This window comes from Silene latifolia, unplaced genomic scaffold (genome assembly GCF_048544455.1).
Source record: "Silene latifolia isolate original U9 population unplaced genomic scaffold, ASM4854445v1 scaffold_20.1, whole genome shotgun sequence".
Lineage (NCBI taxonomy): Eukaryota > Viridiplantae > Streptophyta > Magnoliopsida > Caryophyllales > Caryophyllaceae > Silene > Silene latifolia.
The window spans coordinates 11,979,008-12,003,535 of NW_027413163.1; the positions used below are offsets into that span (position 1 = coordinate 11,979,008).

Below are 24,528 nucleotides of genomic sequence, written 5' to 3' on the forward strand. Positions count from 1 at the left end.
TTGCAGGCTATCACGTACACCCGAGGGTTTACCCAGTGCACACCGAAGGTAGCGGCTGCGGATTCCCTCGTCACCAAAAAAAAAAAAAAAACCACTCAAATAAAATCTTTTTTACTATCTTATTCGTTATATTTGATGTTTGTTAAACACAAATTTCTCAACAAACAAAAAGATACTCCCTCTCATTCACTATAATGTTCCCATATCATATGGGTACAATAGGGTTAAGTGGGGTTTGATGATAGGAGAGATGGATGAATAATTAGAAGTTAAATAAAGAATTGCGGGGCCAAAATATTAAGAAAAATAATAAAATAAGAGTAAAGGAGTTATGCGGGGTTTGCTGATAGGAGAGAGAGATGAATAAAAATAAGAGTAAAAGTTACCAAAAAAAAAAGGAACATTAATTGCATAATCCGTTTCGGGAAAGAGGGAACATTATAGTGAATCGGAGGGAGTATTATTTAGCACCAAAAGAAAAAGTTTTCAACAAAATATTTTTGATCAAAACTATATGGTAAAATTATATTTTTAAAATCCCTTTGTCAAATATAATAAGCCGTGATTTAATGAACCGATCAAGAAGAGTAAACACAGGCTTTATACTCTTACACTTTACTAGACACAATCCAAGACTTGATCCAGTGCTCCATCCGTCTTCTCTTCCGAACAAATGTACTTGTGCCGTGTTGTGAAATAAAGACAAGAGTATTTATTAAAGAGAGAAGCTAGAGAAAATATAGAAAAAAGACAGAACTTTATATTATTTCATTATGAGTGGTATAGTTTCCATAAAATAATGCACTTCAGAATATTCTAAGATATGAACATTCATATAATATTAATACTATAATATTTCATAATAAGAACAATACGAATTCAATGCAGGCGGGTTACAAGCTAGTTCAATTCAACTTTCTTACATAAGCCAATTCGATAGCCAAAGTCCACTCGAGATCACCTCATGTTTTCCCTCATCTTATAACGACTTCTATCACCAGATCTTGGCTTATCACCATGTCTTGGAGCAACTGTCTCAACTCTCCTTTGCCTCTCTGGAGATCTCTGGACGATTTCACCATTAACAAACAGCTCCCCTGCAGAGAATAAGATGGATATCACATTTTAGTGTCTAAAATCTATGTACAAACTACAAACTAGTAGTGAGTTGCATTACACCAATTTGGTGGTCTACTAATACCAATATAAATTCCTCCCTCCAAATATATGTAGTGTTTTATCAAATTTAATTTACAACTATTTTCTATTATCATCTTTCTAAAGTAACAACTATTGTATATATTGTAAAAATATTCTCAAGTAAACTCTCTTAATCACTAAAATCAAATGGTAAAATTGGATAATATATCTATCAGGTTTGGTTAATGCAATTCTTTAGTATTTAAGTTTATCATCAAAAGTATCATTTATATACATTATTTTGTTTTTCTTAGGAAGGATTCCGTGAAAAACGAAATTATCCATATATATATGGATATGGATGGAATACAATATGTTTACCTCCATAGTCCTTGTACTCAGGGTCAGCATAGGAATCCGGAAGAACGAAAAGAACACCCGGCAAACCTACATGCAAACCAACTTCCAGATGAATAAATGCATACGGAGTAGTATATAACTAAACAAGCCAACATAGAAAGCCACATTACCTTCCATCTTTTTTGCAGTCTCTTCATCAACTTCACAACCGAACCCAAAGTATCCCACACAGGAGACATTGTAAATCTTCTTAATCGCCTCTTCCTTACTGATTCATTCATTCATATACACAATGTAATCAGTCAAATTGAAATTTATAAAGCAAGTCAAGGAAACATATTGTCGTAGACAGACGAGAAAGCAAACATCCACAGATGAATTCAAAAATTATAATGGGTTTTTCTACAGTGTACTCCTCAAATTTTTACTTTTCTAGCTTGTACGCTCACTTTTTTAAAATTATACGAAGTACCATGTACCCCTAAACTTTGTTAGTAATTCCAAACTATGACCAAATTGTCCAATACCCCTTACTTTTTTTACCAATTTGTCAATTTGGCCACCAATTGTGAAAATTCCGGCAATATTAACAGTTAATTGATGAGTTGGCAGTTAAATCAGTGTAAAGTAACATTTATTAACCCTAATCCCTATTCAACCTTTTTCAAACAAGAAGCAACCATCTTCACAAGTTCTCTAATCACTATCTTTTGCTCACTATCCACGATTTTCCACCACTTTCACTCTTTCCATTATCAACCTCCATTGCTTTAGCACACCACCACCATTCTCTACCAATTGATTATTCGGCCGCTAATTAAAACCTCTAAATCAACCACCATTTTCACCTCATACCAGCATGCTCATTAATCATTACCACTTACTACCCCTAACCGATGCTGTCGATGCTCTCTATTGACTGTTGTTGTCAAGTAACAAACACTAATTTGCAAAGGTGACAATATCCCTAAAATTTGGCTGATTTTTTGTACAAACTAAGAGAAGAATTAACATTAATCTTCACCAAAATAAGGTGTTTTAAGAAATATCAATGTAAAACATTGAGAAACATTATCAATGGATTAATAATTAAGATGAAGTATTGTGAAATTTAGTACCAAAATTTTTTCCGACAATGATAGTTTGAGGATAGTAAAAAGATGAAACAAAAGTCGAGAAAAGTAATAGAGGAAGGACTTATGTAGGTAGAACAAGTTGAAGGAGATGAAATAGAGGTGGAAAGAAGGTTTTAGAGGTAGAAGAAGGGTTAGTAGATCTAAATTTGGGGTTAATTAACCACAAATCATGCCATAACGGAAAATAGTAACGGAATGTTGATTTTTGGTTACGGAAGGAACATTTGAGAAAGTTCAGGGCTATTCTATGTGTTTTTGTAAAAGTAGGGGTATACTATAGAAAAGTAAAACATTGAGGGGTATACCATAGAAAAACCCAATTATAATTTACTTGTGAACAGTGAACAGTCATATGCTCACATAGTAGTCACATGTAAAAAAAATGGAGGGGATCCAAATGGTTCTTTTCCCAACCTAGACCACTAGCTCTAAATGAAAACAAACGGTTCAATACTTTTTATTATTTCCCGCTACTCAATTTCATTTGATTTTTTTTCTCCTTGAAAAACGTCAAGTGGGTCTAATTGAGCGAAATGGAAGATAAAAACTAATAAAATCTCATACATTGACTCAAATCAACGTAAAGCTCCAAGCAAGCACATGAGGATTAACAGGGTCTTTTGTATTACAAATTACTACGAATGGCGGAACCAAGATTTGTAATACAGGCGCAAAAATATTCAAGGAAACTTGTATTGCATTAAGGTAAACAAGGACTAAAGGAGACAACAAAAAAATAAAAATTAATAATTTTAACTGAAAATTTCAAATTTTCAAGCCCACTTAATTCCGTCAATGCCTAATACATTCCCATGATGTCCATAGCCGATTCGCCTCAACTTCAAAAAGAAAATAAAACATCAAGAATGTATATAAATCCCTCTGTTCCAATCATATGTTTACCTATCTATTCTTCCTGAGCGGTATTTTAGTAAAAGGCGAACAAATGATTACGACGGGGGTAGAAACCCTAAAATTAATCAATCAAACCAACTCCATAAAAGTAACTATCTACATTAAAACGAGTAATAACCTGCCAACAACTTTGGAAAGGGTTTGAATATAAGCATCAATCATCTGCTGTTTGCTCGCGTCTTCGTCACCGGTTTTATCCATAACAATAAGCCAATGTGCATAATCACAACCCGGAAAAAGCGGCGCAGACTCCGTAGGCGGGCGGTCACTTAAGTTGGACTCACCCGAGTTGTTGTTATTGAGTGGGGAGTATGGACTGGACAAGTTGACCCGGCATCGGATGGAATCGAACCGGGTGGCGGAAAACGGAGCGAGGGACCGGGTTGAGTTGGAGATAAGGAGGGTGGGAAGGGCGGGTCGGGTTTGTCGGAGTGTGGGTGGGCGGGTGATGGTTGGGACGGTGGAGAAGAGGCGTTTGAGAGAAGGGCGGAGGGATAGGGTTCTTGTTAGGGTTTTAGTGATGGGGGTTGTCGCCATTGTTGATGAGAGAAATGAAATGAGTGAGGGTTTTGTGTTAGAGGGGATTCCAAGTCGACTTAAACAGTTAAACTTAGAGACTAGATCCGAGTCGCATGACTCGATCCATACTTGATCTATTAGTATAGAGAATTTATACTCGACTTTATCTAATTCGACCTGAACTTTTTATATTGGTCGATTGACGTTGTAACTAATTAATGATTTCTTGTCAATCTTGTAACTTAGTAAAAAAAATGGTTATAAGGTCTTAATATTTACATCTTATGTCTAATCATTTATTTCACAAATAGGATTATACACCCAGTTGTACCATAAGCATTGTACAACCAAGGTATAAGAATTCGAGCTTATATGTATTCTTTTTGAGCTAATTCAAAATTCATGTTTTTAATATGTAAATGAATGAGTTCAATATTTTCTAATAAAGCTCATATTCTTTAACATAAAGCTCGGATACTTTATCACAAAGCTCAGATTCTACACCGTACAACATATGCAACTGGTTGTATAGTCCATGAATTGCATTTATTTAGATATGATCAAAAGTCAAAACATCTTATTTAAGAGACGCAAAAAATGTTGGGTTGATACATAAATTCCAAGGATGCCTCATATTTATAATCATAAGACCACCTGTTCCGGGTGTAATTCCAGAGCAGTTATAAGTTACCACCCGTGCTTGTAGAATGACGTCTTTAGTTGAATCCTCCTTGCGGTCTCCTGAAACGATGAACAAACTGAGGGCTCGGCTTTGGGCCGAGCGAACTCACTCCGACGCTCAAGTCAGTAACTTAGAGAGGTAAGTTGTTGTTACTTGGTGAAGTATATATTGTAGAGAGATAAGGAAGATATTACCAGATGAATAGTGATTCTTAGGTTAAATTCTGGATCCCTTACTCAATGAGAGTAGAGGAGTATTTATAGACTTTCACCTTTTGTCACGTAGTGGCCAAGTGGCCAAGTGGCTAGCAGGTAGAAAGACTGATCTACCCCTCGGCCGAGGGACCCATGGCAGGCCGGCGGGCCCTGTTGACTCACCGCCGAGGGGTCTTGGATATGAGTTCGCGGATATGTGCCCCGGCTGACTAGTTGCCCCGGCCGGGACCCATCTGTCAAAGCCGACAGCCTCGTCTTGTTAGGTGTCTAAGCCGTTGACTTTTGTGGATATCTTTGACCTTGCTCAATATGTCGATCGTCGGTCGGGTGCGTAATATGCCCCATCAATTTGCCCCCGGCGTAGTCTATGCCGTGGTATGGGCTCCGATGTATGTTGAGCGTATATTCTGCGCAAGACAAAATTTTCTGCCCCGGCTTCTTCTACCTCGGCGTGGCCCTGCTTAGGCCGTACCATATCCTCCCTCCACATGGTTGTGTAATGGACATCCGATGTGAAAAAGGCAATGACGCCGGCCGAGACTGGGTGGAGAGTGCTTAGGTTGTTTCGATTGCCCCCGGCCGTACTTTTCGGCTTGGTTGATCATGTGGCCGGCGGAGAAACGGATACTTAGGAATTTGTTGAGAAAGATGAACAGGCAGAGAGATATGAAGGGGCGTGTTGAAGACGCAGTTGGTTATCGTTGCATTGATTGACATTCAATGTTGCAACGATTGACATTCCGTGGTTGCATGTTCGACACGTGTCATTTTGTTGATTGGCCGACGTTTCATAGGGCGTGCTCGATTGGTCCCTCTTCGTGGGCTTTCCTCTATAAATAGGGTACTTAGTCCCTGAAATTGGCCACCAATTTCATTTTCTCAAAAATTTTCTTCTTTCTAGCCCTTGTGACGAAACCTCTCTCTAGCTTTTTTAATCATTACTCCGCGTGTCATTTTCTTCAAGGTAAACAAATAAATTTTCCCTTTTTAACTCGTAAGTTTTGTTGTAACATGTCTTCTTTGGTCTTTGGACCTAGTAACTGCGCCGGGGTTCCGTCGCGTCTTGATGAGGAGGAGATACTAAACGCCATCCCGATAAGGTTTGGGGGCCCTAGGTCTCCGTCTCCGAAGTCGATCCAAAAGCTCTGGAGGGTTAGGAGGATGATGATGTTGATGATGACTGTGAGGAAGGGATTCCTTCTGGTGAAGAGAGGCCGCATATCCTGGATCACGGCGAGGCTTGCATGACCGGTCCCGACCGTGCCTGGACAATAAATTCGCCGATTGTTCGGTGGAACTCGTTCGAGGGTCATTTCTACTTCGGTGAGGGGTATAAAATTGTTATCCCTGGGAAGGGTCAGGCGGTCTGTTGCCCTCCTCCGGGTCATATCGGCGTATATATCAGGCATCTGGAGTATGGCCTCCGGTTTCCTTTGAATAAATACGTCACGACCATCATCAAAGCTATAAACGTCGCCGTGGCTCAACTGCATCCGTTGGCCATTAGGACGATAGTTGGCTTCGTGTGGCTCTGTCTTTTCAAGGGGAGGTACCTACGGTTAATTTATTCCGCCGGCTTCATCATCTTCGGTCATCGACCCCCGGTAAGGTGGGGTGGTACAGCGTGCGAGATGGAGCGGGCGCCCTCTCTCGTTGATAAGCTTTCTTCCGCAAGGACCTGGAAGGGGCGGTGGGTGTATGTCGAAGTGCGTCGGATGACTATCCCGCCCCGGTCCTTCCAAAGACCAAGTCAAATTACGGTGCGAGAGTAAAAGGGAGCGTGAAAAATGGGTCTCCCAGAGTAAGCACAAGATGGATGCCGGCGCCAGGTTCCTCTTGGTGCCGACGAGGAGCGGGCGATCTGTTGTTTGATCCGAGAAGGGATGGGTGCTCCCGACTCAGATTATTCTTCAGGATGAGTCGTTGCTTTGCCGCGTCGGCCTCTCATACCGGCCCTCAACCGAGTGAGTAGGGTCGGTGTGAGGCCCATCTTTGCCTATTACGCTCTTGTTTTTAGAGCTTTGTTTTACTTCTTTTATGTAATCGTTGTCCGGTTTCTTGCAGACCGGTTTGGCAGGATCTGTCTCGAGGAGACCTTGAAGAGGTTAGGGCTTGATAAGGACGGGAACGTCGTTGAGCGGCACCCTCAGCCGACGCGCGTGATCATAGATTGGCTCCCAACGAACTTATGGACAAGCAAATTTGAAGGCGCCGGATCGGCGGCTCAAGCACGGGTTCTCGGGGGCGTGCAAGAGAACATCAAAGGCAAGGTCCAGGTCGGCGACGTTGTCGATCCCAACTCCCTCTTCAACCCCAACGGTCCAGAAGGAGCATGTGGAGGTCATCGACGTCTCCGAGGAGGTGGTGACCGTTGCGAAGGGCCCTCCTCCTCCAAAGAAGAGAAAAGAGTCACTGCTGGTTTCTGCCGCTGCCGGGGAAAAGAGTGATTCACTCGGTCCTCCAACTAAGAGGGTCCAGACTGGTACGGACCTAACCTGTGGTTCAGACTTAGCTGGTTCATTATGCATTCCCGATGATAGACTCTCTGATGTGTCAATGAATGTTGACATGGATGCGCTGTGTAAATTTTTGTAGATCCGCCGTTCTTACTGATCGGCAATTAGAGAAGCAGCCTGAGAAGGCGGGTGATAGGAATGTCACCGTTGACTCTGCACTCCAGAAGGTTCCCCCCGCCGAACTTGTGGCAGAGGGTACAAAAATATCCAAGAGGCTGGCGAAGTGGACTCAACTGGCCGGCTCCTACATTATGGAGCAAGAACAGGCCATGGCCCAGGCTGGGCCACTGATCCAACGGCTTAAGCTTGATCTCTCCGCTGCAAAGGGGGAAGCCGGGAATGTTGGGAAATGTGTCCTCAACAATAGTGCGATCATGTGATTTAAATATCATTATTAAATCTCATTTTAAAGAATACAATTGGGAAGTAATTTTGTTACTGTCAACTGGTCAACATATATCGGTAATGATTGGCTGACTAGAGTTTGACATTACTGTCGTGTGACGGTGGTGATCAGTTGACCCCCTAGGTCATACCTATAGGGCAATACTCTTAATTGATCATTTAATTAATCGTATAATGTTACGAGTTAATTAAATTACTTGAAAAATTGACGGACGATTTTGGAAGTAAAATTTACGTATCAAATTGAAATATGATTAAATGAGATACGGTCTGAGTAATCGAATTGTTTCATTACTCGGATGAAATTGTTGTTTAAAGAAACAATCGGAATTGAATGAATTATTATAAATGTGATTTATAAATTGGTAAAATATTTTGGTATAAGTAATTATGAATTACTAAGTCGATTTTTGTATATGACGTATTTTTATTAATACGTTGATTTTTAATATGATAAAAATACATTGCATTGTTACATGTCATGTAACATGTAACATGTGACAAAATTGACAAATGACAAAAAAATATAAAATGGACTTTCCATTTTATAAGTAGAAAATATTAAGAGGGTTTTAGTGGAAAAATTGTGTTAATTATTTTAATAAGAGAAAACACAATGATGATCTACCTATGTGTAGCCATGCAAGCCTACATTTCTTGGGTAGAAAAATTAGCCCATGCATTGGGCTCTCCTTCCCTCCCAATCGGTTCTACATAGAAAAGAACAAGGGTTCTTTTACTTAAAATAATTATTATTCACCATATGTATGTGTGGGTGATTATTATTATTCATTCAACAATGTAAAATTATTTTTAGAGAGATAAAAATAATACTCTTCCTCTCCACATCTCCTACCCGGTTTTAGGAGTCTAAACCAAACAAATTTTTGGTTCATTTTTCATGAGATTAATATTATACTAGCTCAAATAATATTAATTAGATTAAGAGTTAAGCTTTGGGTATTATTCCTAAGGAGAGATCCTACACTTGGATCTTGTTCTTCCATTAAAGGAAAGCTCAAGAACAAAAGAAAAGGAGATTTCTTTTGTGCCCATTTGAACCGAAATTTCAATGTAAGGATATGATTTCTTCTCTTTTATTATATTGTTTGCATGCATAAAATCCATGTTTAATTTTATGACAAATTAATTTTGACATATAAGAGTATGTTAGTATGTATATGAATCTACATTTCCTTCAATCGGTATCAGAGCCACGGTTGTTTGCATGCAAATTGGTTAAAAGTTTTTCCAAGTTATATGAATAACAAATAAAACTTGTAAAATTTGTGTTATTATGATATATCACGAAATTATTACATGCATGTTAATATTTCTGGTCCTAAAGTGTTTTAGGATATTTTGGTTAATTTTTCGGATTTTTATTGTTCATAATTTACAATAATGGCATTTAAATGTGATTTTATGAGTAAAAATGTCATTTTTGGTCTAAAAATAGCTATACTTCGAATTTTTACTTGGTTTTTGGATATGTTGTCACATATATTATTTTGAGATAACCTGTAATTTTTCATAATTTTTGGACTTGTTATGCTCGAAAAATGAATTTTTCATTATTAAATTCGGATTTAAGAGAAAAATAGGTTAATATGAGTTAAATTTCGAATCTGGTCATAGAAAATTTATATGTTGTCACATGCAATTTTACAAGATGTGTGTAAAATAATTGGCTATAAAGAAGTCTTTTAGCATGATTTATGAATTTTTGAAGAAAAATAGCATAAATAGTGACATTATTAGTGGAAAATTAATAAAACATAATCTATGACTTAGGAAAAACGTCTAATGTTGCATTTTATTATATTTTTCAGATCTAAAATTGAAAAGTTAATGAAAATAATTTTTCCATATTTTTATGATTATTTTATTAAATATCGATAAACCGCAACATTGTTTTTCCGGTAAATTTTCGAAATTTTTAACCTAAGATTTTGAACATTATGAGTGTCATGGAATTTTTCCAGAATGTTCATGAATTTAAATTTCAAATTTTGAATTTATTTGAAATTTTGTGATTTATTTGAAGTATAATAGCTTATTTTTGTAATTTTTGGTCCAATTATGAACAATTTTGTAAATAAAAGTTAATTATGGTCAAATTACTAGTGGAGACTATATTTTGAGTCCTAAGAGGTTAGGGTAATTAACTTATGCATAAATATGAGTTTATGTATTTTTGTGATTATAAAATGTTAAAATCACGCAAATCCGTAAAAACCGAGTAATATACGATATTGGCTAATTAAAGGCGATTTAGCATTAAAATTGAGCATGTTCATACATATTATAATGCTGCATTTTTCTTTATGATTGTCATAATTTTAATTTATGTAATTTTTGAATTATGTAATTTTACTTAGTATGGCCTTAGATTTTAATTGGTATTTCCCGAAATGTATGGGAATATCGATTCGGTTGTAATTTTTATTATGATCTCGTATCACCGTTTTGTAATTTAATAGATTTATTTTATTTTAGTTACAAATGTATAATAGGAAATTATGTAATTTATTATGTAATTTTATTCATTCCGGAGTTCCTAAAGACGGATTTCTTCAAGAATGGCGATACATAAAGACGGTGTTACCTCGAGATGCGTGTCACAACCGAAGTTCAAGGGACCAATGGAGTTGGTTTCCGAATATGTAATAGATTAATAGTTTTTCTATTTTAGGAAGGCCATACTAGGATTTATTTACTTTTATGCTTGCATTTTATTTTATGTCACATGCATCGCTAAATCGCCATAACTAAACATGCATTGTTATTTTTATCGAGTTTATCGACCGTGTCAATTCGAATTATCGTAGTTCACCGCTTTAGTTCACTTAAAACGTGATAGATAATAAATTGACATGACCTCTCGCTAAAACAACTAATTGAGACATAGCCTTACCAAATAGTAGAAACCATGAAAACCTATTTCGCGAGGGAGTGCACTCGGCTACCCCGGGGTACAAACCTTGTTACGTAGGGGAAGTGGGTGATAAATGTTAATCCACCGAATTCATGTTGATGAGGGTTTCATCGGCTACCCCGTGCCTAAGTTAATGTGGGTTTGGATAATGGACACATTTATTCGAAATTTGGATTGAACTCAACAAAAGTAATTGATGAGGGTTTCATCGGCTACCCCGTGCCCTTGTTGATGTGTTTTGGGCTATAGATAAATATTAGAGTAAATTTATCGACCGAGAGTTCTAAAAGTAGAATCGATTAAAGAGTTAATCCACCGAGTTATATTGATAAGGGTTTCATCGGCTACCCCGTGCCCAAGTTAATATGAATTTGGATCTTGGAATCATTTATCATAGTTGGGTAGAGGTCACTATGTAAATGCTATACTTGTTTACAAGTATTAATATGACGATGAATGTTTTGTTTTCCACTATTCCGTTATCATATTGTTCTATTTCTTTACCACAATTCATATACGATATCATTTCGATTTTGATTCAAAACTCCATTAAAACATCGTAACTAAAGACAAAATATGAATTTTCTTCTAAAGACCTCGTATGAACCATTGCTAAGGATCTCTTGTAAAGAGTATAGATTAAAGTTATTCATTATCAAACAGGTTTTTGATTCTTGACTAACACTTCTACTTACAATGGATTGTTATTCATATACTTAATTGAATTAAGTACCTTGAAGCGATAAAATATTTTGGTAATTAGTTTTGTCAAGAATTCGTAATTGACCAAAATATCGCAACCACCTCAATGAAAGTTTTTAAGACTAAAACGAACAAATGAAGAGTGTCCTTCATGAATTCAATTTTGCTTCTCAAAGCAAAGACTCATTGAAATGAGTGGGAGCATTCTCTTAACCTATTAAGATGAGGACGAGGTTCAAGAAGTAAAGATTATAATGGAATTGATACAAGGTAATGTTAAAAGTAAAGTTGTTGAGAATGACGATACTAAACCTATCAATCCCGACCGATAAAGTTTCCATTGTCTCAAATGTTGGACACGAGAAAGGAAACTACCCCAAATTATTGAAGAATCAACAAGTTAGTTGTGGGACATCTAATGGGACCTTCTTCTTTAAATGTTTATTTGATTAAACATAAATTTTTGCTAGTACCACTTCGTCAATATTAGAAACCAATGGAGGTTTTCATCATTGTATTCGACACATAAGATGATTAGAATATGACGACTAGCAACAATAATGTTGAGAGATAGAGTAATTGTGTACTCAATCTAGTTTTTGGATTTAAAGTTGTACTTAATTGTGACTATTAAGTGCATAAACTCTAAATAAGAATATAAATTTGTTAAGATACAAAAGAGGTTTCACTTTTGTGACCCTATACACCATGATTTGATGAATGGCTAGCCCATCATCAAGGTGATTATATTCTAAACCAAACTAGAATGATATATCATGAAGATGATGCAAGACTCAAATTGGTAACCCAAGATTAAACCTTAAATTTTGGAATGATGAACGCAAAGAGTTATCGAGTACTCTTGAAACCATTAGATTGTTAATGGTATATGCGTATCTTGTATTCAAAGCAAGATGTCTCGTGCCTTTTGGTTGAAAAGGAGATCGAGGTTGTATATCATCGATCCAAAATAGGTTAATCATTTTCTTTTACCAACGATTTAAGTTGACGCTAATATGTTCACTTAATAAGGTAAAAGGAGAAATCTTTGAAGAACTTCAAAGAGTTCAAGGAATCACGATTTAGTCGTGATGGGATTATCAAAGTGAAGACTTTGATATAAGCCAAAGGAAATGTGATATAGTATCACAAGTTAATCTCTCTTAGCACGCATTATGGAATAATGTGTGATTAGATAAGAAATCAAACGCTATTCGATATGGTTTGGATTTCAATCAAGTTACTTTGAGTTACTTGATCCTTTTGGGGATTTTATCATTTTTGTCTAAATTATTTTTCCACTAAATCGAATCATATGAGATATGAAATGGTAAAAGTACCATGTTTGTAAGTTTTCACAAGAAACAAATGCTCATTTTTCCCTTTCTTTTCTCACGAGTACGACGGGTTTGCGGCTCGTGAAGCTGTCTTTCTAAAATACAAGTTTATTTTAGAAGACAGAGTGGGAGAAATTATTCAAGAGCCACAAAGAATGCCACAGAGAATGTTATGTCGCAAGAAACTGGTCCTTCTTGGCTACATGAGACGTTTTGTGTAAAATATTGTTTCTTTAAAACCTAGGAGGTTAAAATTCGTCACTTATTAAAAATGATGAATTCATGCTACTTTTAAGAAAGTAAAGAGCTTATAACTTACAAAAGAAATTGTTTGATTCAAGATGATTACTTCTAGAAAGTAATGGACATATGACTTACATAAGAGTGTTTAAAGTCACAACTCATTACAAGGCTTAGAGCCATGAAAATCCGAAACAAAAAGGCTTGATTAGTGACAAAGAGTTTTGCACTAATAAAGAGATATTTCAAAGCAAGATTGGTTGCAAAGGGTTTTGCACTAATTGAAATGCTTAAGTCTATTTGGATCTTCTTGGGGATTGTGTTTCATTATGAGGTTATGAAATACGAAGCAAGTGATAAAACCCACTTCTTCAAAAGAAGGAATGTATTCAATACATGTCTTGAGTTTAGTAGATTCTTGCAATCCTAAGATAATGTGAAACTTAAGAGAGGGTCTTAAGTAGGACATCAATGAGTTAGAATCAACGTTTTGATCATGTGATAAAACATTTCTCGATAAGTCGAGAAGTTGTGTTTATACATGAAGTTTAGTGGGAGTTACGGAATTTTTAATTAGTCCGATATGTGGATGACATATTGATCATTGAGAATGATTTAAGACTTTTGGAGTATTATAATACATCTTGAATATCCGAATTTATGAAGATAAATCCACATGATATAAGCGTCAGTAAGAAGTCTTATGTTGATAAGATTCATGACTAGTTCAATTAAATTGAACATATTTGATTGATTTCATTTGCTTCCGCTGCCGAATCAATTAAAAAGAAATGATGTATAACACTTCATATGCCTTGAGCATGATGAGTTGTTTTTTTCAAAAATCGAATTTAAGTAATCTTTACCAAGTAAGCTGTAAAGATTACCCTTAAGTGCTTGCAGAAGCATTAAGGAAGTAAAGCAAAGTGTTTATGATGCAATATTGTGTAAGGGTGTTACACAAGTGACAATTGACAATTGAGATTGCGCATGGTTTAAAACAAAACCATAATCAAAACACACTAGGATGGTTAAGATACCATTGTGGCAATGTTAATTAAGAAGTAGATTTTCTAGAATCGTTCTAGGCAATAAAGAACAATGAGAGATATTTATAACGGAAATTGAGTACACTTGCGATCATGAGATGTGCAAGAAAGATGAGTCCCGCACTTCGTGAAAACAGTGGGAGCTATTCTTAGGCTAGAGGGCCTATGTCTTGATTGGATCTCGACACGTACTCGGAAAGTTTTGTAATGCAAATGTATACATTACAAAGGAAAACGAGTATGTAGTAAGGTTGAGTAAGGTACAAGAAGTTGATAAAACCCTCTGACCAAAGCCTTCTCAAAGGCTAAACATGATGAGTCATGTCATTTCAATTGAATTGAAATGAACAACTACGTACAAGATCAAATTAGATTATAGAATATGAAATAGTAATCAGGCATTGACTATTCATATGTGATAATCACATTTGTCGTTCGAGTTTTACTTTAAAACTCTTTTATTATACTTTGTTACATCCAAACGGGTTGTGGAGACAATTGAACCCCGTTAAAGTGAACACGGATTAGCATTGTATTCGCCCATAGTCACTTGTATGAGGTGACGTCTCAAAGTGACTAGAGTGTGATGCGATTGATGGCAAGTTCAAGTGCCATACAGTCATGAGAGATGACTAGTCGATCACATAGGCAGATGTTAGGAACACCTTGTCGGGCCTTATGACCGCTTATAGAGTTCTGGCAAATTTATATAGCCTGGTCGTGGCGAGAGCTGCTATAGTATTCAAATGAGTCGATTCTTTTGACTAAAGACTATTCACCTAAGATGGCTCAGTTTCAGATTAACTTTGATTTGTGTTACTACGACCTTCGTAAATGGGGTCAAATGGGCATATTTTGGGTTATGATGGCTGTGGCTAGTCGAAGGGAATGAGTGCGATAGGAATTGTCCACCCCTTGTCGGGTTAAAACAATATCTCGGGGCCACTCGAGGAGTAATGAATTGGAAATGCGTGGCCACGCTCGGAAAGTATCTATGATAGATAAGTCCGGTCAATCAGTTATTCTCCAGATCGAGGAAACCACTCTCGATATGATCACTTGCAAGTACGACCTGAAAGACACCTTGCATTGAGTGGGAGATAGTAATAGGACAAGAGAATTGGTGACGCACACTTGTCGAGGACAAGTGGGAGATTGTTGGGAAATGTGTCCTCAACAATAGTGCGATCATGTGATTTAAATATCATTATTAAATCTCATTTTAAAGAATACAATTGGGAAGTAATTTTATTCTTGTCAATGGTCAACATATATCGGTAATGATTGGTCGACTAGAGTTTGACATTACCGTGTCGTGTGACGGTGGTGATCAGTTGACCCCTAGGTCATACCTATAGGGCAATACTCTTAATTGATCATTTAATTAATCGTATAATGTTACGAGTTAATTAAATTACTTGAAAAATTGACGGACGATTTTGGAAGTAAAATTTACGTATCAAATTGAAATATGATTAAATGAGATACGGTCTGAGTAATCGAATTGTTTCATTACTCGGATGAAATTGTTGTTTAAAGAAACAATCGGAATTGAATGAATTATTATAAATGTGATTTATAAATTGGTAAAATATTTTGGTATAAGTAATTATGAATTAGTAAGTCGATTTTTGTATATGACGTATTTTTATTAATACGTTGATTTTTAATATGATAAAAATACATTGCATTGTTACATGTCATGTAACATGTAACATGTGACAAAATTGACAAATGACAAAAAAAATATAAAATGGACTTTCCATTTTATAAGTACCGAAATATTAAGAGGGTTTTAGTGGAAAAATTGTGTTAATTATTTTAATAAGAGAAAACACAATGATGATCTACCTATGTGTAGCCATGCAAGCCTACATTTCTTGGGTAGAAAAATTAGCCCATGCATTGGGCTCTCCTTCCCTCCCAATCGGTTCTACATAGAAAAGAACAAGGGTTCTTTTACTTAAAATAATTATTATTCACCATATGTATGTGTGGGTGATTATTATTATTCATTCAACAATGTAAAATTATTTTTAGAGAGATAAAAATAATACTCTTCCTCTCCACATCTCCTACCCGGTTTTAGGAGTCTAAACCAAACAAATTTTTGGTTCATTTTTCATGAGATTAATATTATACTAGCTCAAATAATATTAATTAGATTAAGAGTTAAGCTTTGGGTATTATTCCTAAGGAGAGATCCTACACTTGGATCTTGTTCTTCCATTAAAGGAAAGCTCAAGAACAAAAGAAAAGGAGATTTCTTTTGTGCCCATTTGAACCGAAATTTCAATGTAAGGATATGATTTCTTCTCTTTTATTATATTGTTTGCATGCATAAAATCCATGTTTAATTTTATGACAAATTAATTTTGACATATAAGAGTATGTTAGTATGTATATGAATCTACATTTCCTTCAGGGAAGGCTAAGCTTGACCTCCTAGCTGCTCGGAAGCGCGCGGAGGAAGCTGAGAAGCAGCTACTAGCCGAGAGGGCCAAAGTTGAGGCTGCTGATGCCACCTCTGCCCAGTTGCTGGAGGAGCGGGACAGGTATAAGGGTGGCTACGACGCCGTTGTTGCCAAAAGGGAAGAATGGAGGGGGATGTATGAGACTCAGTCGAAGGCACTTGCGGACACTAGGGCTGTTCTTGCCCAAAGGGAGAAAGATATTGAGGTGCTTCAAGATAAGGTCCTCCCTGACTTGTGCGCTCAATTCCGGGATCAGGCCGAGGAAACGACCAGGGAGGCAATCAAGAGGCTCATTCCTGAAGACTCCTTCCCGTGGGAGAAATTTGAACAGCTTCTGGATGAGATGGCCGATGCCGCGGAAAAGGCGGTTGCGGAAAAAAGAGGAGGCGGCGGCGGCTCGGATAGCCGAGGCCAAGGCGGCCTATGGTGCAAAGGTGAAGGAGGCCGAAGAGGAAATTTGAAAGGTCAAGGCATGTGGAGATGACAAGCTTTCCTCGGGCCGGCCACGAAGTTGGGCGCTGCGCCGCCGATGGTGGGCAACATCAGCGTAGGGAGACGGGCGGTCGTCACCGGACTCACCGGCGTCTCGGATAGCTTTAGTTGTTCGGGGGCCAACTCTCGAGCCTTTCCTCCCTGCCATCTTTTGGCGCTTCAAATATCATGTCCGTAATCTTTTGCTTCTCTTTTCCTTGTTTATGTAAAACTTTGGTAGGTTGCGTTTTGGCTTATCCCTATGGGGACGCCGTCGTCGCATCGCATTCTTCTCGTTTTGTAATCTGTTGTCATTAATGAAAGTTTGCTTGTTTTGCCCCTGGCTTGGCCGAGGGCTTTTCTTGTCTTCTTGCGTTATTAATTGAGCGCTTTTTCATTTTTACCTTCAGCTTAGCCGAGGCAGCTAGAATGCGTATCTCAACTGCGTTTAACGTCTTTTTCTTGAACATGTTAGCGTATCGACCGTTGTGTCCCCTGCGCGGCCATCGGCGGACCGAGGCGACTAGGGGTTACGACGCGACAGCGTAAGTTAGCGTATCGATCGTTGTGTCCCCTGCCAGGCCTTTGGTTGGCCGAGGCGGCTAGGGGTTACGACGCGACAGCGTATGTTAGCGTATCGATCGTTGTGTCCCCTGCCAGGCCTTCGGTTGGCCGAGGCGGCTAGGGGTTACGACGCGACAGCGTATGTTAGCGTATCGATCGTTGTGTCCCCTGCCAGGCCTTCGGTTGGCCGAGGCGACTAGGGATTACGACGCGACAGCGTATGTTAGCGTATCGATCGTTGTGTCCCCTGCCAGGCCTTCGGTTGGCCGAGGCGACTAGGGGTTACGACGCGACAGCGTGAGGTGGCGTATCGATCGTTGTGTCCTCTGCCAGGCCTTCGGTTGGCCGAGGCGACTAGGGGTTACGACGCGACAACATTCTTGGGGTGACTGCCCGGCTTGGGCCGGGGCGTCTACCTCGATATGACCGCGGAGGGGATAAACACTTTGATGGAAAAATTGGGTGATTCTTCATTAGATGTAAACATGCGTTGGGGTGCCAACAATTGTTTTGGACACCTCCGCCGCTACACAAAGTATTTCCTGAGATTGTCGGTGTTCCAATGGCTCATCAGAGGCACACCCTCTATGTCGGTTAGCCGGTATGTACCCGGCCTCATTTCTTCAACCACTTTGTAGGGACCCTCCCAGTTGGCCGTTAGTTTACCATGAATGTTTCCCTTGTTGGTGGCGGCCGACTTTCTTAGGACTAGATCCCCTACTTTCAAGTCCCTTTTGTGGACTCTTCGGTTGTAAGCTCTTCTCATTCGGTTTTGGTATACCGCCAAGTTGAGGCGTGCTGTATCTCGGCTTTCTTCAACTAGGTCTAGGGAGGTTCTTAAGCCTTCCTCATTTTCGACCGGGTTAAAGGTGGCCGTTCTGAATGTCGGCACCGTTGCTTCAATTGGCAGGACTGCTTCGGACCCGTAGACTAAGTGGAACGGACTGTACCCCGTTGCTTCTTTCTCCGTGGTTCGCAGGGACCATAGGACGCCGGGTAGTTCATCGGCCCATCTTCCCTTTAGGTCTTCAACTGTCTTCTTCAAACCATTGAGGATTATTTTATTGGTTGCCTCACTTTGTCCGTTGCTCGTGGGTGACAGACGGAGGAGTATGCAAATTTGATACCGAGTTCTTCCAGCCAGCTCATTATTGTGTCACTCCAAAACTCTCGGCCGTGGTCGAATACCATGACTTGGGGTAACCCAAAACGAGTTATGACATTTTCCCAGATTACCTTTCTTACTACTGTCGTTTGTCGTCTTTGCATCATCGCTATGCCTTCAACCCATTTGGTGAAGTAATCAACGGCGACAATCAAGAACTTTCTTCCGCCGGATGCCGTTGGAAATGGCCCTAATAGATCCATCCCCCACTGTGCAAAAGGAAGGGGATTAATTAATGCGGTCATTGCAGTCTCGGGACCGGCGCATGTATCACGGAGCATGCATTTGTGAGTTTGTTGCATTTTTGGTCTTGGCCCTGGAATCCGCAAGCATGGTGGGCCAGTAGTAGCCGGCTCGGAGAGCTTTGTGGGCTAGTGTTCTTGCCCCCATGTGATGGCCGCAGATGCCTTCGTGAATCTCTGTCAAGATGAGCTCGCGTCGGCCGGGCCGACACATTTCAAAAGTGGTCTTATCACGGACCTTCTGTATAGTTCTCCTTCGAACACCAAGTACCTTGCTGCGATCCTCTTTATTTTCTGCGCGAGACTGCGGTCCTCCGGTAGTTCACTTGTCAATTTGTACTTCATTATCGGAGTCATCCACGTTGTCTCGGTCTCTATGTTACCCTTCATGCCGACGGCCTCAGTAATGCTCTTGGCATTCCTGATGTCCACCAGCACGGTTCGGCTGACATTCTTGATGGTTGAACTGGCGAGTTTTGAGAGAGCGTCGGCTCGGTTGTTCTCAGACCATTCCGTCGTCTCGAGTCTCGTACTCTCCTCTGATTTGATTAGCCACCAAAAGTGAATCTGTTTTCAAAATGATGTGCTCCGCCCCTGCGGCCCTAGCTAGCTCGACTCCGGTTATCACCGCCTCGTATTCGGATTCGTTGTTTGAGGCCGAGAAGGTAAATTTCAAGGCGTACTCGAACTCGTCCCCGTTTGGGCTGATGATAAGTATGCCGGCTCCTGAGCTGTTCGTCGTGGAGGACCCGTCGGTGTATACCTCCCATTACTCCGGGGTTTTGCTCTTCTTGGTATGTGCATTCAGCTAGGAAATCTGCTAGTGCCTGTCCTTTTATCGAGGGCCTCGGCTTGTATTGAATGCCGAAGCCGGATAGCTCTACTGCCCATTTGATGAGCCTGCCGGATTGCTCAAATTTTTCCAATGCTTTCTCCAGCGGCTGGTCGGTTAGGACCGTCACGGGGTGTGCGTCGAAGTAGGGTTTTAGTTTCCTTGCAGCGACGACGACAAAGAAAGGTCGCTTTTTCAATCGTTGCGGGTAATTTCTCTCGACGGGCAACAGTGTATGGCTGACAAAGTAGATTGGGTGCTGTTGCTTGTCCTCTTCTCTAGCGATCACGGCACTGACCGTGGCCGAGGTAACTGCTATGTACAGATACAGTGTCTCCCCCAGCATCGGCCTGGACAGGGTTGGGAGAGTCTGAAGGTGAGCTTTCAGTTGTTTGAAAGCTGTGATCTGCTCCTCCCCCCAGCCGAAGTCTTTATTCCCCTTCAACACCTTGAAGAATGGGGTGCTTTTGTCGGCTGACCGAGAGATGAAACGGGCTAGAGCCGCCATCCTCCCGGTCAGCATCATGACCTCCTTTCGATTCCTCGGCTTCGGCAGATCTAGGATCGCCTGGACCTTGTCTGGATTGGCGTCAATTCCCCTGGCACTGACAAGTACGCCGAGGAACTTACCTGCCCGGACACCGAAGTTGCATTTCATTGGGTTGAGCTTCATCTTGTACTTCCTCAGTGAACAAAATGTCTCGTGTAAATCGGCTAAGTGCTCGCTGTCGGACTTGCTTTTTACAATAGCATCGTCGACGTAAGCCTCGATGTTTCGCCCTTTTTGATTTTGGAATACTTTGTCCACCAGTCTTGTGTAAGTTGCACCGGCGTTCTTTAAACCAAACGGCATCATTTTGTACATGTATGTGCCGTTAGCAGTGATGAATGCGCATTTAGGCATGTCTTCCTCGGCCATGAACACCGATGATACCCGAGAAGGCGTCCAAAGCAGCTCAAGATAGTATAGCCTGCCGTCGCGTCGATTAAGCTATCTATTCGAGGCAAGGGATAGCAATCTTTGGGGCATGCTTTATTAAGATTGGTAAAATCCACGCACATCCTCCATGCCCCCGATGATTTCCTCACCATTACATTAGCTAACCACTCAGGATAGGTACAAGGCATGATGAAGCCTGCCGCCAGTAATTTATCTACCTCGGCTTTGATGGCCTCATCCTTCTCAGCCGAGGAGTTCCTCATCCTTTGCTTGACAGGGCGAGCGGTGGGGAGTACGTTTAGTTTGTGAACAATTACTTCCTGGCTCACGCCTGGCATCTCGGCCGCTGAGTAGGCGAAGACGTCTTTGTTCTTTCTCAGCAGATCTAGGAGTGCGGCTCTGAATTTTGGCCCCAGGTTAACACCGATAGTTACGGTGCGGCCTGGGTCAATCTCTACCTCTTCGGTCTCCGCTCCTTCAACCATGCCGACGGTGGTACCCATGCGCTCGCCCTCCTGTTGCAAGGATGGGCTCTTCCCCTTCTCTGACTCCTTCGCCACTTTGAGAGATTGCATGTTGCACCCTCTGGCGGATACTTGGACATTGACCACTTCGTCCTTTTCGTTCTTTGAAACGAGCTTATGCGCTTCCCCCCGGTCTGAGACATACATCAATGTCAAAGCCCGGATGGACATTACTGCATCAGTCTCGCTCAGGGTGACTCGGCCTATGAGAACGTTGTAGGCGGACGAGCCGTCAATGACCACGAACTCAGACATAACGTTCTTGGCCGCACTTCCCTCGCCGAACCTCACCGGCAGCCTGATTGACCCAAGGGGTACCGGTGCCGGCTCCGAAAAAGTCGTACAACGGGCTGGTGCAGGGGCTCAAGTTTTCAACCTTCAGACCGAGGTTGAGAAAGCATTCGCTGTACATAATGTTTGTGTAGGCGCCTGTGTCAATCAAGCACCTCTTCACCAGGTGGTTGGCTATGTCCAAGTGGACTACGAGTGGGTCGCTGTGAGGGGCGATGACTCCCTCGTAGTCCTTCTTTCCAATAGTCATATCGGGGATGCTGGAAGCGGGGATCGCTGTTTTGGGCACAAAGTTGATGGCCTGATATAGCTCGTTCAGGTGCCGTTTGTGCCCATGAGCGGACCACCGTTCTCGTTGCCCCCGATGACAACATGGATTACTCCTATCCGTTCGAAGACGGATTTCTTATCTGAACCGTCGGTCTTTTGGCCTTTGGCAACATACTTGCCGAGGCTCCCCTTCCGGATCAGTTCTTCAATGACATTCTTCAGATGTCGGCAGTTGTCAGTAAGGTGACCGGTGTGGCCGTGGTACTCACAGTACTGGCTCGTGTCACCGTCACTTCTCGGCCTGGGAGGCCTCTCCCACTTCTGACCCTCGCTCTTGCTCAGGGCAAAAACCTCGGCGGCAGACACGGCCAGGGGGGTGTGATCATTGTACCGCCTCTGGCGGTTCGTTCCCGAACTCCCCCCGGCGTCCGCCGAGTTCTGTTTCCTGGTGGACCTGTCAGACCGTGACCTATTATCGTCACGGCGTCTTTCATCCGGGTTGTCCTCCCGGCGGCTTTTTCTTTCTGAGTGCTCGGCCTCGCTGGGGCCTACCCAGGTCTTATGGTAGTCCTCCACCTTAATGGCTTGATCGGCCATTTTCCTGGCGGAGTCTAACCTCTGGTCGCCGCACTTGATGAGCTCATTCTTTAGGTCTCCTCTCGGGAGGCCTTTCATCAGCGCGAAGGCTGCCAGTTCGCTGTTCAGCTCACGGATCTGCTGAACCTTGGCGTCGAACCTCTTCACATAACTTCGGAGAGACTCGCCTCCTTCCTGTCTGATAGTCAGGAGGTCCGAGGTCTCCACGGCCCTCCTCTTATTGCAGGAATACTGGGCTAGGAACGTGTCTTTTAGGTCGGCGTAACAGTATACCGACCCGTCGGGTAGCCCCTTGTACCAACTTTGTGCCATCCCGTGCAGTGTCGTTGGGAAGACTCGGCACCAAACCTCATCGGGTTGCTCCCATACTGACATGTGAGACTCGTAAGCCTCGGCGTGGTCGGTTGGGCCGCCTTCTCCTTTGTATGCTATAGATGGTAACTTCAGCTTAGTCGGCACCGGGGTATCTAGGATGTAGGCGCTGAGGGGCTGTCTGACCACGTGTCGAACGACACGCGGCGATCGGCTCCTCACATCCCTAGTCCGGCTCCTCTCTCTGTGGCGGGAGGGGCTTCTTCTCCGACTCTGGTGAGTCGGGCTTCTTCTCCGACTCTGGTGAGTCGGACTTCTTTCACTCCTCTGGGGGGTGCCTCGTCGGCGCTGCGACGACGCCGCCCTTTCGCGAGTGCGGGAAGGACTAAGGTCTACCACTAGCGCTCTGGGCTCCCCCGACGTCTTGACAGGGCCAGCTTCTTCCAGTGCTCCATTCAAGTCTCTTGGAGTCACATTCTGGGCCCTCGTCTCCCGGACGGGTTCCGCCGCTCTTGTCGATGTGACAGTGTGAGCCGGCGTACTGGCAATTATGTCCAGGAGTAGCTTCAGCTTTGCTGCATCAACCACATGTCCCATGATGGTGACCTGGTCGGCGGGCAGCGGCACATCTTGTTCCTTTGGCGTCCGTTCGTCGTATCGTGATACGGCCGGTGGGGACCTGCCCGATTTTCGAGTTGTGGAATGTGTCGTCTTGGTAGAATTTGTTTTCCACCAACACCTTCTCTGGTTGTTTCGACATCTTCTTAGCTTTTTGGGTGGGTTTTTGTTTTGGTTTTTTTTTTTTTTCTGGGAATGAATGTGACTAGCTTCTAGTGTCTTTTCCCCACAGACGGCGCCAATTGTTCTGGGTGTAATTCCAGAGCAGTTATAAGTTACCACCCGTGCTTGTAGAATGGCGTCTTTGGTTGAATCCTCCTTGCGGTCTCCTGAAACGATGAACAAACTGAGGGCTCGGCTTTGGGCCGAGCGAACTCACTCCGACGCTCAAGTCAGTAACTTAGAGAGGTAAGTTGCTGTTACTTGGTGAAGTATATATATTGTAGAGAGATAAGGAAGATATTACCAGATGAATAGTGATTCTTAGGTTAAATTCTGGATCCCTTACTCAATGAGAGTAGAGAAGTATTTATAGACTTTCACCTTTTGTCACGTAGTGGCCAAGTGGCTAGCAGGTGGAAAGACTGATCTACCCCTCGGCCGAGGGACCCATGGCAGGCCGGCGGGCCCTGTTGACTCACCGCCGAGGGGTCTTGGATATGAGTTCGGGGATATGTGGCCCGGCTGGCTAGTTGCCCCGGCCGGGACCCATCTGTCAGGCCGACAGGCCTCGTCGGTTAGGCTGTCTAAGCCGTTGACTTGCTGTGGATATCTTTGACCTTGCTCAATATGCTGACTGGTCAGCGGGTGCAGAATATGCCCCATCACCACCATATGTTAATCTTTCGATGTGGGACAATTCTATTATTTTTATATAATCCTACATTATTTTCCAATGTGCGACATATAACATATTAAGAAGTACACAATTTTATATATGTACAAATTATATGAAATCTATACGCTAATTATAGCATTTTTACCAGGAATCAAATTATGTTATTTTCATAATTTTCTTAACGATATTTTTTTGCCGAATAAAATGTAAACGTTTTTATATAAAAATTAGAAACA

The 24,528-nt window shown here is 41.4% G+C and overlaps 1 protein-coding gene across 1 annotated transcript; it reads right to left on the reverse strand.

The window, feature by feature from the left end:
* Window positions 1-740: 740 nt before the first annotated feature.
* LOC141638230 (multiple organellar RNA editing factor 2, chloroplastic-like) lies at window positions 741-4,169 on the reverse strand. Its single transcript, XM_074447646.1, has 4 exons — window positions 3,670-4,169; window positions 1,671-1,768; window positions 1,522-1,587; window positions 741-1,097 (listed from the first exon to the last, which is right to left on the reverse strand). Exons 1-4 carry the CDS (start codon window positions 4,086-4,088, stop codon window positions 958-960), a joined length of 723 nt encoding a protein of 240 aa, XP_074303747.1. The 5' UTR covers window positions 4,089-4,169; the 3' UTR covers window positions 741-957.
* Between the last annotated feature and the right edge of the window lie 20,359 nt (window positions 4,170-24,528).